General features: G+C 42.0%; 1 protein-coding gene and 1 pseudogene across 1 annotated transcript; one reads left to right on the forward strand and one right to left on the reverse strand.

The window, feature by feature from the left end:
• Positions 1–546: 546 nt before the first annotated feature.
• On the forward strand, positions 547–10,781 carry LOC118720232 (annotated as a pseudogene).
• Positions 10,782–13,786: 3,005 nt separating this feature from the next.
• LOC118719763 (60S ribosomal protein L35-like) lies at positions 13,787–14,226 on the reverse strand. Its single transcript, XM_036439509.2, has one exon. It carries the CDS (start codon positions 14,187–14,189, stop codon positions 13,866–13,868), a length of 324 nt encoding a protein of 107 aa, XP_036295402.1. The 5' UTR covers positions 14,190–14,226; the 3' UTR covers positions 13,787–13,865.
• Between the last annotated feature and the right edge of the window lie 1,343 nt (positions 14,227–15,569).

Raw genomic sequence — 15,569 nt, forward strand, 5'->3', positions numbered from 1 at the left:
TGATACAACCAGTCTGCAAATGAGCTATCTGCCCCCTGAAACACAGGAATTGACAATGTCCCCAAAAGAAAATCCTCAAGGTTATTTTGGGCTAGGGTTTGAGCTAGTGTGTGTTTTTTCATAGTGTGCCTGCATTGCTTGGATGTTTGCTTGCGACCACAGGCTGCCTAGAACCCTCTTGCCCATTTGAAACCTATAATAGTTTATTCTGTAACAGGACTCCTCTAGCTGCAGCCTCCCTAGAGAATTTTAAATGGATGACCTATGCCCACAAGTGGTGGCTCCATGGGGAGCTGAGAGTCTCAGTCCCTAGTGCCCTCTTCCCAAAAATGAAGTGACTCACCCATGAGTGGAAATCAGGTTAGACGATCTGGCACTCCTGCCATCACTTGGGAGTCCTAAAGGCCTTAGTTGGTGTTGGACCCCAAGATTAAAAGTCTCTTGGAGTTAGAGGTAGGGCTGTGAGGGGAAGGGAAAAAAGGGGACTTTCCTTCTGGATATCCCTGTATGGGCTACCAAAATGAAAGGTGAACATGGTGGATTAGCATGGCGATGCGCAGGTAGGCTAAATAGCCATCTCACAGGGTAATTTAAGAAAATTGAGTTTATTTTAAGGAAGATGATGTGGGATGGGATATCCAAAGGAAAGGGCTGTACAGCACTGAGCCAAGGGGACATTGGGTTGATGATGGCAGCCCCAGGAGCTGTAGTTTCATCCTTATAAGCAGTCATTGGCAGAAAACTTGTTAGTGGATTGGGGCTGAGCTGATTAGCTTGGAATGCAGATGGAATGCAGGCATGCAATCAGGTGCCTTGAGGCCAGTTTTCATTCATTGAATGGTCTAAGTCCTGGTGTCCAGTGAGTTTGTCCTGGTCTAATGTTCTCCTGTGGTAGAAAGCTTGCAAATCGCCATTAAGGATTATATTGCCCTATAGTCCTAACACTACATTTTTTATCCTTTATCTCATCCTTCAAAATCTGCTCTCCTGAATATTTCTAAAAGTGAAATAAATAGCCGAAACTGGTTTGGCTCAGTGGATAGAGTGTCGGCTTGGGGATTGAAAGGTCTGGGGTTCAATTCCGGTCAAGGGCATGTACCTTGGTTGTGGGCACATGCCCAGTGGGGGCTGTGCAGGAGGCAGCTGGTCGATGTTTCTCTCTCATTAACATTTCTAACTCTCTATCCCTCTCAATTCCTCTCTGGGTAAAATCAATAATATATATATATTTTTTAAAAAGTGAAATAAATACTTAAAAAGAATGATGGAGGCATGAGTGAGGAGGTCATTAGCCAAATGTTAACTACATATTCTATGGAGATATACTAGAGTTTTTCATGAGTTCTTTGCTAGCCTCTTGCTTTAGCCAAGTAGGACAATAAATGGCATTATTGATCACTTCTAATTTAAAAGCCTCAGTCTATTTAAATGTGAACTGAAGCTCTCTGTTACTGGGAAATTTCAGGGAAATCCAAAATATGTTTCTAATTTATTTGCATTTATTTTATAAAAATGTTTAGAAAGAGCCTCTTTAATAAAAATTTTAAGTTATCTTTTGCTTTCTGTATCAAGAATGGCTATTTGTTTTTGCAATACCTCAGTGATTTTCTTTGTATCAAATATGATATACAATCTGAATTAGTTTTGAAAGCTTTGATTGAAGAGTGAAAAGCAAAATTCTAAATTTATAAAAACCTTACTGAAATATCAAGTTTCTTTTTTAGATCACCTTCACACTTTGAATTTAGACTTTAAGCATATCTTCGAATCTGAAGTTTTAAAACTCAAACCCAAGTTAACTCTCCTCAACTTTATACTCTTCTATATAAAACAAACAAATGAACAAATGAGAATTGCTTTCCTTGGTATCCACACAAAAATATATTTGCTCTGGCGATGAGTGTGTGATCTTGCACCTCAACCTGGCCGGGTACAATGGAGCTCATCAAATTTTGCTTTCCATATTCTAAGCCGCTTCATTGGGTATGGGGTTTTCTAGCTTCTAACTTATTACGTAATGTTTTAAAAACAATTATATTTGTTTCTAAAATTAAAAGAAAAGTTAGGCGGAAAAAATATATATATTTGGCTTCTTTTGTGGTATAGAGGATTTGGCCTAGATTAAAAAGAACATCCTAACTTGGTCTTAGACTGGAGAATCTCTGGGTAGAATAGTTTAAGGATGGTCCTAATATTCTAAGACTATAAATGCCTGGATTCTAAAATAGCTGAAGTTTTAGAGATTAACTGATTTAAACTAATGGGTAGGGCTAAGGAAGCAGAGAGACAATAAAGACTATAAGAAAGTTTCTAAGCATTTATAACAGTAGCTTCCTGGTATAGCTGCCCAGATGGTCATGCTTGTAATACCTAACCTTCCATCTGTTTCTTTCCTATTATTAATATTAATAACTAGTTAATTACAATGTAACAATCACAGCTTTGGGTATTAGAAAGAAGGTTCTATTGTTCATGGGATGGAAAGGAAGAAAGGAAGGTAGTTATCTTCTATTTCTTGAGCAGAAAACCAGTCCACCAGCAAAATATTCAAATAAGTTTGTTTTTTGTAGCCTCTTGGTTATAGAACCCCTCTCTCCAGACTCTTGATTGCCAAAACCCTCATGCTTATCCTAAGAGATCACATATCTACTAGTTTCTATTGTTATATAACAAAATAACACAAACTTAGTGGCTTAAAATAACAGCAATTTGTTAGCTCACAGTTCCCATGGGCCAGGAGTCTGGTACAGGTTAGGTTGGATCCTCTGCTCAGGTCTTACAAGGTTAAAATGAAAGCACTGCCCAGAACTGCAGTTCTCATTGGAGCTTCAGGGTCTTCTAGGCTCACTCAGGTTGTTGACAAAATTAAATGCCTTACATATGTAGGACTGAGGTCCCCATTTTCTTGAAAGCTGTCAACCACTCTCAGCTCCAAGAGACTGCTCATGTTCCTTTCCACTTCTCCATTTTTAAACCAACAACAAAAAAACTTCTCTCCATCAATCCCACTAGTACTTCAAACCTCTGATCACAGGTTTGGCCATTAGTTGAAGAAAACTTTCTATTTTTAAAGAGTTCATTGATTAGATGAGGTCCATCCAGATAATCTCTCTATTTTATGGTCAAGTATTTTTAGGAACTTAATTTTATCTGTGCAATCCACATTTCAGTAGCTAGACTGAATAATGGAAGAAGGTATATGTACAACAGAGATCCAGGAATGTTAGAGGCCATCTTGGAATTCTGCCCACCATATTACTATACCCTGCTAGGCTTCACAGAATGGTCTGCCCTCTTTACCAGAACCCAAACTACCAGCCCCAGAAATCCTAATAATCATGTATCATAGGGAAAAGTAAGGTGATTATTAGCCTGTAGGCAATTGGCCTTCATTTTGCACATCAACACTAGTAAGTCAAGGTCTGATAGCTTTTCCAGCTTTCCTAGAGGTGATTGTATACATAGAAAAGAGGTGCTAATTAATCTAAATGTGTTCCCATATAGTTTATTTTCAGGCAGTATGACAAATTAATGAGAATAATTTAGAAAAGATTATTTGGGGGCAGCCCTGGCCAGGGAGCTCAGTTGGTTAGAGTGTTTTTCCAATATGCTACAGCTGTGGGTTTAATCCCCAGTCAGGTCACATACAAGAAGCAACCAATGGCCGAAACCGGTTTGGCTCAGTGGTAGAGCGTCGGTCTGCAGACTGAAAGGTCCCAGGTTTGATTCCGGTCAAGAGCATGTACATTGGTTGCAGGCACATCCCCGATAGGAGGTGTGCAAGAGGCAGCTGGTCGATGTTTCTCTCTCATCGACGTTTCTAGCTCTCTATCTCTCTCCCTTCCTCTCTGTAAAAAATCAATAAAACATATTAAAAAAAAGAAGAAGCAACCAATGAATGCGTAAATAAGTGGAACAATAAATCTATCTCCGTTCAATCAATAAATAGCAGACCAGCCAGTGTGACTCAGTGGTTGAACATCAACCTATGAACTAGGTGGTCATGGTTTGATTTCTAGTCAGGGCACATGCCGCAGTTGCAGGCTTAGTGCTCAGTGTGGAGCATGCAGGAGGCACTCATCAATGATTCTCTCTCATCATTGATGTTTCTCTCTCTCTTTTCCTCTCCCTTCTTCTCTGAAATCAATAAAAATATATTTTAAAAATAACAAATTAAAAGAAAATATTATTTGGGGATAATGGACCACCATGTGGTCAGGCAAGACTTATTTGAGGGGCTTAATTCTACCCTCTACATGTCTCCTAAGTTGTTCCTATTTATCATAGTTATGCTCCTTCCTCCCACAGATTTTCTGCAAATTCATTTTATTTTTCTTCTTAATGGTTCAACTGCCAGTAGCATCAGGGACCTTGGAAAAGAGGGTGGAGAGTTAAAGGAGAGGAAGGCAGAGATGACAGTAGATGCTTTCATACAAATATTATTTTTGAATCAAGCATTAAGCATTTGTAAATAAAAAATATAATTTCAGAGATTCGTCAACCTAAAAATAAAAGGGCCTTTCAAAGTGAGAGGCAACAGACATTTCTTGGGATTAGTAAGTATAGCTATTCTGATGCATTGATTCAGGCAGAAGCCCAGTTAAGAGTAAAAGGCAATGGGTGTTTATGAGAAAGGGAAGGGGAATAACATCAATAAAAGGAAGGCATTTCTATTGGTGTAAATAACAAAACATAATGATATTATTTCTAAACAATGTTTTTAATTTTATTCCAGTAGTCATAATAGCTACTTTCTTTTTTTTTTTTAATATATTTTATTGATTTTGTACAGAGAGGAAGGGAGAGAGATAGAGAGTTAGAAACATCGATGAGAGAGAGTCATCGATCAGCTGCCTCTTGCACACCCCCTAATGGGGATATGCCCGCAACCAAGGTACATGCCCTTGACCAGAATTGAACCCGGGACCTTTCAGTCCCCAAGCCGACGCTCTATCCATTGAGCCAAACCGGTTTTGGCATAATAGCTACTTTCTTATTGTCCTTGCAAAACATTCTTTTGTAAGGCACAGGGTGCTTAGGCTAAGTCCAAAGGTTACTTTGCCCTGTTTTAGCATCCCAAAGTTTTTGTTTTTTTAAAGATTATATTTGTCTGTGGATATTTTACATGAGAGGGAACAGAAAACAACCACCTGGAACTTCTTTCCATGAAATCTTTATGCCTACCCATCCATGATCTTTCCTGGGAACAGACATGCTATAGGAAGTCTTTTGGTTAGGGGGTTCTTCTTTGGAAATGTCCTGGATTTTCTCTACTTGCCTCTCCCTGGATTAGTCACTTTTAAAACCTTTTTCACTTCTGTAAGTCTCTGTTTTTCAGTAAGGGTAAAATGTGTTTAGTCTATATAGCTTTAAAGACAGTTTAAAACATTTCTGAAAGGTTAACGTCAGTAGTGCATGGGCGGGCTAAATAATCATCTCTGACAATAAAGAAAAATTGAATTTATTTAAAGAAAAGGGGCAAGGTGTTGAGTTTATACAAAGGGAAGGGCTACCCAGCAGTGAACCAAAGGGTATTGGTTCCATGAAGGCAGCAAAAATATACTTAGGACAGTGAAAAAAAAGAAGGGGGCATAGAAAAAACAAAACAAAACAAAAAAACCAGAAAAGTCTAAGCTGGGCTGCTTTGGCTCACCAAGTCAGAGAAATTGGGGACTTGGAGACAGGCTCAGGGTGTTAGCCTGGGAGAAGCTGCCACTGCCCTTTGCCCTCTTGGTTGCACGTTTCATGGAGTCCCTTAGAGGTTGAGGGATATGTACCTGTTGAGGAAGGAGACTGGAAAGGAATAGCACCAACCATGGGCGTGCTCCCTGGAGGGAAAGCGTGCTGCATTCCAAAGTTTTGACAAGTAAGATCATACAGGGCAATTCCTGTGGAAGGGCAGCTTCAACTTTATTTCAAAGTGGCTCTGTTGCCCTGACTGGTTTGGCTCAGTGGACAAAAAGTCAGGCCGTGGACTGAAAGGTTCCAGGTTCGATTCTGATTGAGGGCATGTACCTTGGTTGAAGGCTCGATCCCCAGTAGGGGGTGTGCAGGAGGAAGCTGATTGATGTTTCTCTTTCATTGATGTTTCTAACTCTCTATCCTTCTCCCTTCCTCTCTGTAAAAAGTCAATACAAATGTATTTTTAAAAATAAAGTGGCTCTATTTACAGCTTGCAGGAACATTCTTTAATCTACAAGAGACTTCGTATAACAGTTCACTAATGCTCAAGTCAGAAGATCTGTCATCACTTTTAGATAGGGCCTTGAGAGAAGAACTTGAATATCTCAAGGACACTTGTCATTCCCTGAAAAGACCTTGATTGCATACAAAAACAAGGAAACGTTCTCCATTTCTGTCTCTCCATCTGTCTGTCTGTCTATCAAGTTCAACTCATGTTTTCAGTTGTTTTTCACTTACACTGAATTTTCAAGTGGCTAGTGGGACCTTTTCTGTTTCACATAGCTAATTTAACATATGGCCACAAGCAAAATAAGGAATTCAGTTTGTAAACCTGCTGCCAACTCCTCCTTCATATTTCATTTATACTTTTAGCACTCTGGAGTTATAAAAATGAAGGATACCAGTCTTGCTTTAAAGTAGCTTAGAGTCCAGTAGGAGCTGGAAAATATAGAAACGACAGTGAAATTGAGGCTGTAAATACCAAACAGCTGCCATTGCTTTCTGAATAAAGTCCAAGCTCTTTGGCCTAGAAGTCAAACCATCCTTGTACTTACTACTCTTACTTATCTCTTACTACTCTTTCTCTACTTCACCTAAAACTAGTTAATATCCCATCTTACCCATTCTGTGTATCTATACTTTTGCCTGGACTCTGCTTGCACCCCTTTTCTTCATGACTTTAAATTTTACCCATCATTCAAGAACTTAGTCCTGAAATCTTATTACACAGCAATCTTTCCCTTTTTCTGAACTATACTGTTGACTATCAGTACCACCCATTTTACCCTTGGAATATAACTGCTTTATATGGAACCTGCTTTTTTATTGTTATTCCTCACCCAAGGATGTTTTTCCATTGATTTTCTCTTTTTAGAGAGAGTGGAAGGGAGGAGGAGAGGCAGAGTGGGAGAAACATTGAAGTGAGAGAGACACATGTCCTGGGGATCAAGACTGCAACAAATGTACGTACCCTTGACCAAAACTGAACTTGGACCCTTTATTTTTTTTTCTCATAAAACTATTTTTTAAAATTTCTTTATTGATTAAGCTATTATATATGTGTCCTCATCCCCCAATTACAGCCCCCCCCCACTTATGCCTTCATCCCCCCATTTGTGTGAACCTGGGACCACTTAGTCTGTGGATCTATGCTCTATCCTTTGAGCAAAATCGGCTAGGGCTGAAACCTGCTTTTTATTCTTTTCTTTCCATCTAGATCAAAAGGAACTTAAAAATCTAATTTAAAAAATATGTTTTTTTTATTTCAGAGGGAAAGAGAGAGAGAGAGAGAGAGAGAGAGAGAGATAGAAACATCAATGAGTCATCAATTGGCTGCCTCCTGCACACCCCACACTGGGGATTGGGCCAGCAACCTGATATGTGCCCTGACTGGGAATTGAACCAGCTACTTCCTAGATTGTCATTCAACAGCTGAACCACATTGGTCGGTCCTCTAGGTAGCTATAATATTTTAGATAGAAGAACCACAACAGGGTCAAATTTTCCTCTTACTTAGACAAATTTCTTTTTTTTTAAAATTAATTTATTTTTTAAAAAATATATTTTATTGATTTTGTACAGAGAAGAAGGGAGAGAGATAGTTAGAAACATTGATGAGAGTCATCGATCAGCTGCCTCTTGCACACCCCCTACTGGGGATATGCCCGCCCGCAACCATGGTACATGCCTTTGACCGGAATCGAACCCGGGACCTTTCAGTCCCCAAGCCGACACTCTATCCACTGAGCCAAACCCGTTTTGGCTAGACAAATTTCTATAGTAAATCTGGCTAAGCTGTCCTTAGGACGTTATACCACTGACTGGAGACCATGTCTTCCCACTTTTGTTTCTTTACCCTCTGTCCCCCATCCCCACCCCCACCAGCCCTAAGCAGTAATTAGTATTCTTTCTGTTTCTGTGGATTTTCCCATTCTGAATTTAAATTTTTTTTAAAATTATATTTATTTTTAAATTTATTTATTGTCTAAAGTTTTACATATGTCTCCTTTTCCCCCCAATTGGCTCCCTCCCCCAGCCATTCCCACCCCAGGCAAGCCCCCACCGCCCCCGTGTCTGTGTCCATTGATAATGCATGCATACAAGTCTTTTGGTTGTTCCCTACCCCCACCCCTCTCCACTACCATTTGTCTCTGGATCTATTCTTGTTCATCAAATTATGTCTCTGAACCTCCACTTCTATCCCTGTGGAAAGGCAAAGCCCAAATCTTTAAAATGCTTATTTATAGAAGGACAATAATTTTAATAGAAATTTAAAACTTTTTCTGCTATCATAGTAACTCGCAGAAATGGGTCCAACCTGATACCTGGCATAAAAGAGAGAGGACAGGATCTCAGGGCCTTCCCCCTTCCCTTCTATTCCTCCTGTCTTTATGTAACTCTAAGAAAATCTTAGCTTTCTGAGTATAGACACAGTCTTGCTTACAGCTTTAATTTCCAAATCATAGCCTAGCACAGTGCCCTGAAAACATATATTCATACTAAAATGAAAGGTTAAATACAGACACCTAGAAGTTACAAAGAAATGGTGTCCAGTATTGGGAACAGGACAGAGTGGATGTTTTGGCTACCCAATCAACCACAAACAATTATTGAATACCTCATCCAAGACTCTGTGGTTCCTGCTTTAAAGGATATAAAGATGAGTAATACATGATTCTTGCCCAGCCAGTGCAGCTCAGTGGATGAGCATCAACCTATAAACCAGGAAGTCACAGTTTGATTCTTGATCAGGGCACATCCTGGGTTTCGGGCTCCATTTCCAGTAAGGGTTTTGCAGGAGGCAGCCAATAAATGATTCTCTATCTTCCTTCATTTCTGAAATCATTAAAAAAAAATCATAGACTCAATGCAAAGACAAGGCATACTCAGAAATGAAATACTTTCAGAAGAATATCAGCTTAGTGTAGAAGAGAGTCTAGGACTGGATGTCAGGAGGAGGGTTGGGAACCTGTTGGATACTCACTTATGTGTGACCTTGAACAAATACCTCTCTGAATGTTTCCTCCTCCTTGCTTCCCCCTAAACAGTCATTTAGATAAGTGAGATGATTTACATATGGAAAAAAATGCAAAATGCCAAACTAAAGTACCACATAATTAGTTTGTTATTGTGTTAAACTCTGTGATTCAGGTTATAGGTGTGTCCTTTGATTGCCACCATTACCACAACAAGAAACTCAGGAAGGAAATAAGGCAGTTCCCCTCCCACCTTTATTCACCAACTTTTAAAAACCATTTTTATTGAGGTAGGTATGATTAAAACAAACAAACAGGCCAGAGCGAGTGGAGTGCTCGGGAGTTCCGGGCGGCTGCGGCTGCGGCTGCGGCTGCGGCTGCCGCTGCGGCTGCGAGGAGGAAGGCGGCGGTGGTCCCTGCGGCGCCCGGCCCCCCTCCCCGGACTGGCGAACGGCCCGGCCCGGGCCCGGCCCGAGCCCAGCGGCGGCCCGGCCACCCATCGCGCCCCCGCTCCCGGGCTCCTCCGCCGCTGAGCCAGGGCCCCGCCGCTGGTACCCAGCTCACAGAAGGCGCTGTTGCTCGAGCTCAAGGGGCTACAGGAGGAGCTGGTGGAAAGCTTCCGGGTGACCCTGATGGAAGAGGGCGACCTATACAACTGGTAGGTGGCTATTTGCGCGCGCCCCCCTTCCCCCAATACCTACTACGAGAGCGGCTACTTTAAGGCACGCCTCAAGTTTTCCATCCACTACCCTTACACCCCACCAGCCTTTCGGTTCCTGACCAAGATGTGGCACCCCAACATCTATGAGACAGGGGACGTGTGCATCTCCATTCTCCACCCCTCAGTCGATGACCCCCACAGCGGTGAGCTGCCCTCGGAGCGGTGGAACTCCACCCAAAATGTCAGGACCATCCTCCTGAGCGTCATCTCCCTCTTCAACGAACCTAACATCTTTTCCCCGGCTAACGTGGACAACTCTGTGAAGTATAGGAAGTGGAAAGAGAGCAAAGGCAAAGACCGGGAGTACACAGACATGGTCCGCAGGTCTTGGAGACCAAGGTAGACGCGGAGCGGGATGGTGTAAAGGTGCCCACCACACTGGCTGAGTACTGCGTGAAGACCAAGGCCCCGGCGCCCGACGAGGGCTCGGACCTCTTCTACGATGACTATTACGAGGATGCCGAGGCCGAAGCGGACAGCTGCTTTGGGGATGATGTGGATGACTCTGGCAACGAGGAATCCTGACACCATGTCCCACGCAGAATAAACGAACAGATTTTACCTCACCAGGCCCAGACTCTGTGGGCTCTTGGCACCTCCTGACGCCGAGACTACCTTAGGGAGGTAGCTCTGCTCTTGCCTTGTCTCCTTGGTCTCGCTTTCCTTTCCCCATGTTTGTTCTGGGTTTGCCTCTGCTTCATAGAGGACGGGCCCCATTAGTGCTGGGCACCTGGTGGGCCTCGGGGCAAAGGTGGCCTAAGGGGCCCGGACTCCAGCCCTGTCTACTGCCCCACTGGCTGGAGCCAGAGACTTGGGGTTCCCAGCTCATGAGTGGACAGATTTACTTGTCATCACTTCTTCTCTCGGCTTTGGTTTGTTTGGAATCTAAATGAAACAACTTTGAGGGGAAAAAAAGAAAGCTGTATGAGTTTGGAGATAAATGTACACCCATGAAGCCATCAGCACAATCAATGCAATAAATATAGCTATCACCTCCAAACCTTTCCTCCCATCCTCTTATTTATTTTTGTGTGTGTGTGTGACAAGAACATCTAACATAAAATCTATCCTCTTAGCAAATACAGTACAGTATTTTAAACTATGGGCACTATGTTTCACAATAGATATCTGGGACTTACTCATATTGCATAACTGAAACTTTGTACCCTTTGACAAAGACCTCCCCATTTCTCCTTTTCTCAGCCCCTGCCAACCACCATTCTACTCTCTATGAGTTTGACTATTTTAAGTTTTTCAGGTAAGTGGTATTATGTAGTAATCTTTCCGTGCCTGGCTTCTTTCTTTTTCTTTTAAAATATATTTTTATTGATTTCAGAGATAAAGGGAAAGGCAGAGAGATAGAAACATCAATGATGAGAGACAATCATTGATTGGCTGCCTCCTGCACGCCCCACACTGGGGATCGAATTCACAACCTGGGCATGTGCCTTGACTGGAATGGAATCGTGACCTCCTTGTCTATAGATCGGCTCTCAAACAATGAGCCACGCTGGCCAGGCAGGCTTCTACAGGTTCATGAGAGTGTAGTATTTAATACACAAATCAGTCTCTGTCTTCTCCATTCTCTTTCCTCTATTCTCTCAAGCCTCTCTTTCTCTCCTTTCTCTCTCTCTCTCTCTCTCTCTCTACACACACACACACACACACACACACACACTCACACACAGATGAGATTAATTTTTACTGAAAGTTAAGGGTAGTCCTTTCTAAAAAAATATTTTAAAATTGATTTTTAGAGAGGGGGGAAAAGAGAGGAAGAGAGATAAGCATGGATGTGAGAGTGAAATATTGATCAGCTGCCTTCTGCATGCCCCTTATGGGGAATTGAGCCTGCAACCTGGGCATGTACCCTGACCGGGAATCAAATCAGCAACCTTTCGGTGCATGGGACAACGTGCAACCAACTGAGCCATATTGGCGATGGTAAGAATAGTCTTTAAACATTGTGAAAGGCAGTCACAGAATGATGCCTTGAGATACATGAATGGGGATTCCAATGTCTTCTCCCTACCATTTCCCATTTGGAGATAAAGATACTGAATTTGGTCTAGCGTTCAAATAACCATAGTTGGCCAATCAAATATCTCCTAGGGGCCAGAGGAGTAATTGAATTAAGCAGCAGACAAAAATAGCCTAGTAAGAACTATGTCAACTAGAGAATGCATGTTCCATATGACATTTTTGTTTACAAATTGAGGCAACATTAAACCTGAATGCTATACCTCTAAAGATTATCCACTTACTCAAAGGTAACCCTAAAAAGGCACTTAGTTTCCTCATTTGTCTCTTTCTTTGCTAATTGGCACCCACCCAGCCTAATTCCTTTCCAACTCTGCAAGTTTTCTACTTTAAAAAAGTGGAGCCTGGCAGGAGTAGTGAGAACCATATTGGATAGGAAAACTAGAAACCAAGAATTTACCACAACTTTGACCCTGACTTCTCACATGCCTATTCCTCAATATCCTGCCCAACAACAGACAGTAAGTCTTTGAGCCTCAGTTTCCTTAACTGTAAAAAAAACTCTATTTCCTAAATACCCTTTAACTGAGACATTCTGTAGTTAAACATGGGGTGAGGAAGATGGGGCATTGATGGTTCCATTTCTTCTTCTTCTTCTTCTTAGTGATTGATTACTACTAACAACTTTAGTGATTACTAGATGTTCCCAGATGGCCTCATCATGCTTGGTAATTAGTATTGGCTGTCACCTGGGTCTCTCTTTCCACATGTTATTTTATCTTCAAGGAAACTAGACTGGGCTTCTTCACAAATAATAGTTCATTTCTTGTTACCCATGTCAGATTTCCCTCCTGTCTCTGATCCTGGGAACAGCCCAACTTAACTTTGACGTGACTCAGTCTTCGAGAAGTCAGCTTTCCATTGATAAAAATTTATTCCTTGCAACTTTGCCATCAATTAGAGAAGAGGGTTTCTCTTTTAGGAGGAAACCATTAAATACATTCTTGATCCCCTGATGCTGTAAGCAGTGGAGAGGGATTGGATACAGAAGATGAAAGCAAAAAAGACACTTGACAAAAGAAGTGGCAGTGGCAGCAACAAAATCTCTGAGAGATCTTTGGATCTTGGCCCCTTTTGTTTGGAATCCATGTGATGCATATCCACCTCAGCTATGTCCTAGTTTTCTACCAGCTTTTAATTGATGCTTATTCCAGAATATCACATCCTGGACTATCCACTTAGCAGGAACATTAAGATTGTGATCCTGGGAGGAAGGCAGGTAGGAATTGCCTTGTGAATATGTGTTTGTGGTTGGGAGATAGAGAGCAATGGAATTCCAGGGTCACCCTTCACCATACAATGAGAAGTCTAGCTGGTGGGAGATGAGGGGGAAATTGTAAGAGGGAAGGCAAAAAAATTTCACTAAGAAGGATGCCATCAATTGGGTTGAAAGGATTGGTGTGGTCCCAGAACTAGCGGATAGTCTATCTGTTCAGGAAACACAATTACATGAGGGTTTGGGGCTACACATGAAACTCTGTGTATTGTCCTATTAAAAGGGTGCCTGCATTCCCAGCCATCTCTCCCTGGTAGACAGCAATCCTGTTGCTTTTCATAGCAATATGTTATGTGTGTATCCTTCTCAGTTCTGGTGCTCTACGCTGGGAAGCCCTGCTTGGGGTTTAGACCCCAGAGTTCTCAGTAGCAATCCCCCACAGCTGAGCTATCTCTCCAGAACTTCAGCTGTTGTCTGTGAGGGCCTGGCCAGCTCTTTTGCATATCTGCCCCTCCTACCAGTCTCTATACAGTTTCTACTTTCCATCCTCAGTTATCAGGGTTCTCTCCAGCGAGTCTTCAGTTGATTATTCAAGGTGGGATTTCTGTATTTTATTTTATTTTTTATTTATTTTTATTTTTATTTTTTCAACAGCCAGATTGTGCTTTATTGACGCTGATGCTCAGGCCTTGATCGCGTACTTCCGGAAGGGGTACAGCCGCTCCTTCCGCTACTGCTTCTTGGTCTTGAGGTTCTCCTCGTGCTTGTTGAGCCGGCGGCGCATGGCGCGGGTTTTCTTGGGCCGCAGGTCCAGGGGCTTGTACTTCTTGCCCTTGTAGAATTTCCTGAGGTTCTCTTTCTGAGTCTGGTTGATGACGGTAAGAACACAGGCGATAGACTTGCAAACAACTCGGATCTTAGAAAGCTTGGAAGCTGCGCCGCCTGTCACTTTGGCTACGCACAGCTGGGACAGCTCCACTTTCAAGTCATCCAGCTGTTTGAGCAGCTCCTCCTTCTTCTTTCCGCGAAGGTCCAGAGCCTTAATTTTGGCCATGACTAAACACCCCTGCACCGCCGCCGCCTGCTCGGAGAGTGGATTTCTGTATTTTAGTTGTAATTCCAGTTTGGTCCTAGGAGCCTGTCAGTGTAGCTTCCACTCACTCCACTGCCATTTTGAAACCCCTCTTATATCCCCCCCCCCTTTTTTAAAAAATATATATTTTATTGATTTTGTACAGAGAGGAAGAGAGAGGGATAATTAGAAACATGGATGGGAGAGAAACATCGATCAGCTGCCTCTTGCACACCCCCAACTGGGGATGTGCCTGCAACCAAGGTACATGGCCCTTGACCAGAATTGAACCCGGGACCCTTCAGTCCACAGGCTGACGCTCTATCCACTGAGCCAAACCAGTTTCGGCTCTTATATCCCTTTTAATGTGCTGCTGGATGTGGTTTGCTAGATTTTGTTGAGAATCTTTGCATCTATGCACATATGGAATATTACTCTGTAGCTTTCTTTTTATTTGTAATATATTTGTCTGGCTTTGGTGTCATAGAATGAGTTAGGAGATGTTTCCTACTCTTGTTTTTTGAAAGAGCTTGAAAACTATTGGTGTTAATTATTTTTTAAACTTTTGGTAGATTTCACTGGTGAAACCATCTGGTCCTGAATTTTTCTTTGTTAAGAGGTTTTATGCTACTGATTTAATCTCCTTATTTGGTATAGGTTTGTTCAGGTTTTCTGTTTCTTCTTGAGCCAGATTTGGTAGTTTGTATGTGTCTTGGAATTGTCTAATTCATCGAGAACAGTGGTTGGCAAACTGAGGCTCGAGAGCCACATGTGGCCCTTTGGCCCCTTGAGTGTGGTTCTTCCACAAAATACCACGTGCGTGTGTGCACATATAGTGCGATTGAAACTTCATAGCCCATGTGCAGAAGTCAGTTTTCGGCTCTCAAAAGAAATTTGAATTGTTGTACTGTAGATATTTGGCTCTGTTGACTAATGAGTTTGCCAATCACTGATCTAGAATATCTAAATTTTTAGCCTTCAGTTGATCATAATAGTACTGTGTCTGTTTTGTTGTAGTAATGTCTGTATATTTTTAATATTGCAAAACATCTGTAATTGTCCCCTCTGGCACCAGTAAACCACAGTAAGAGTACAGGCTGCCATCCACACAGCACCAGTTCATCTAGGAAATGGGGCATGGTAAGCAAAAATTCCACAATGCTCTCTTACTGTATTTTAGCAGTCTTTCTTCATTAAGCACTCCTCTGCTTTCTGTAGTTGTTTTATTATTAGATTCTAGAGGTCTGAAAAAGGTAATCCAGACCATTTTTTTTTTCCAGCTTAATGGTTGCTTCAGTGGATGATCAATCCTTGGAGTTCCCTCTTCCTTCATTCTCAGTGATGTCACCTGCCCCAAACATT

Source organism: Pipistrellus kuhlii, unplaced genomic scaffold (genome assembly GCF_014108245.1).
Source record: "Pipistrellus kuhlii isolate mPipKuh1 unplaced genomic scaffold, mPipKuh1.p scaffold_m20_p_16, whole genome shotgun sequence".
NCBI lineage: Eukaryota > Metazoa > Chordata > Mammalia > Chiroptera > Vespertilionidae > Pipistrellus > Pipistrellus kuhlii.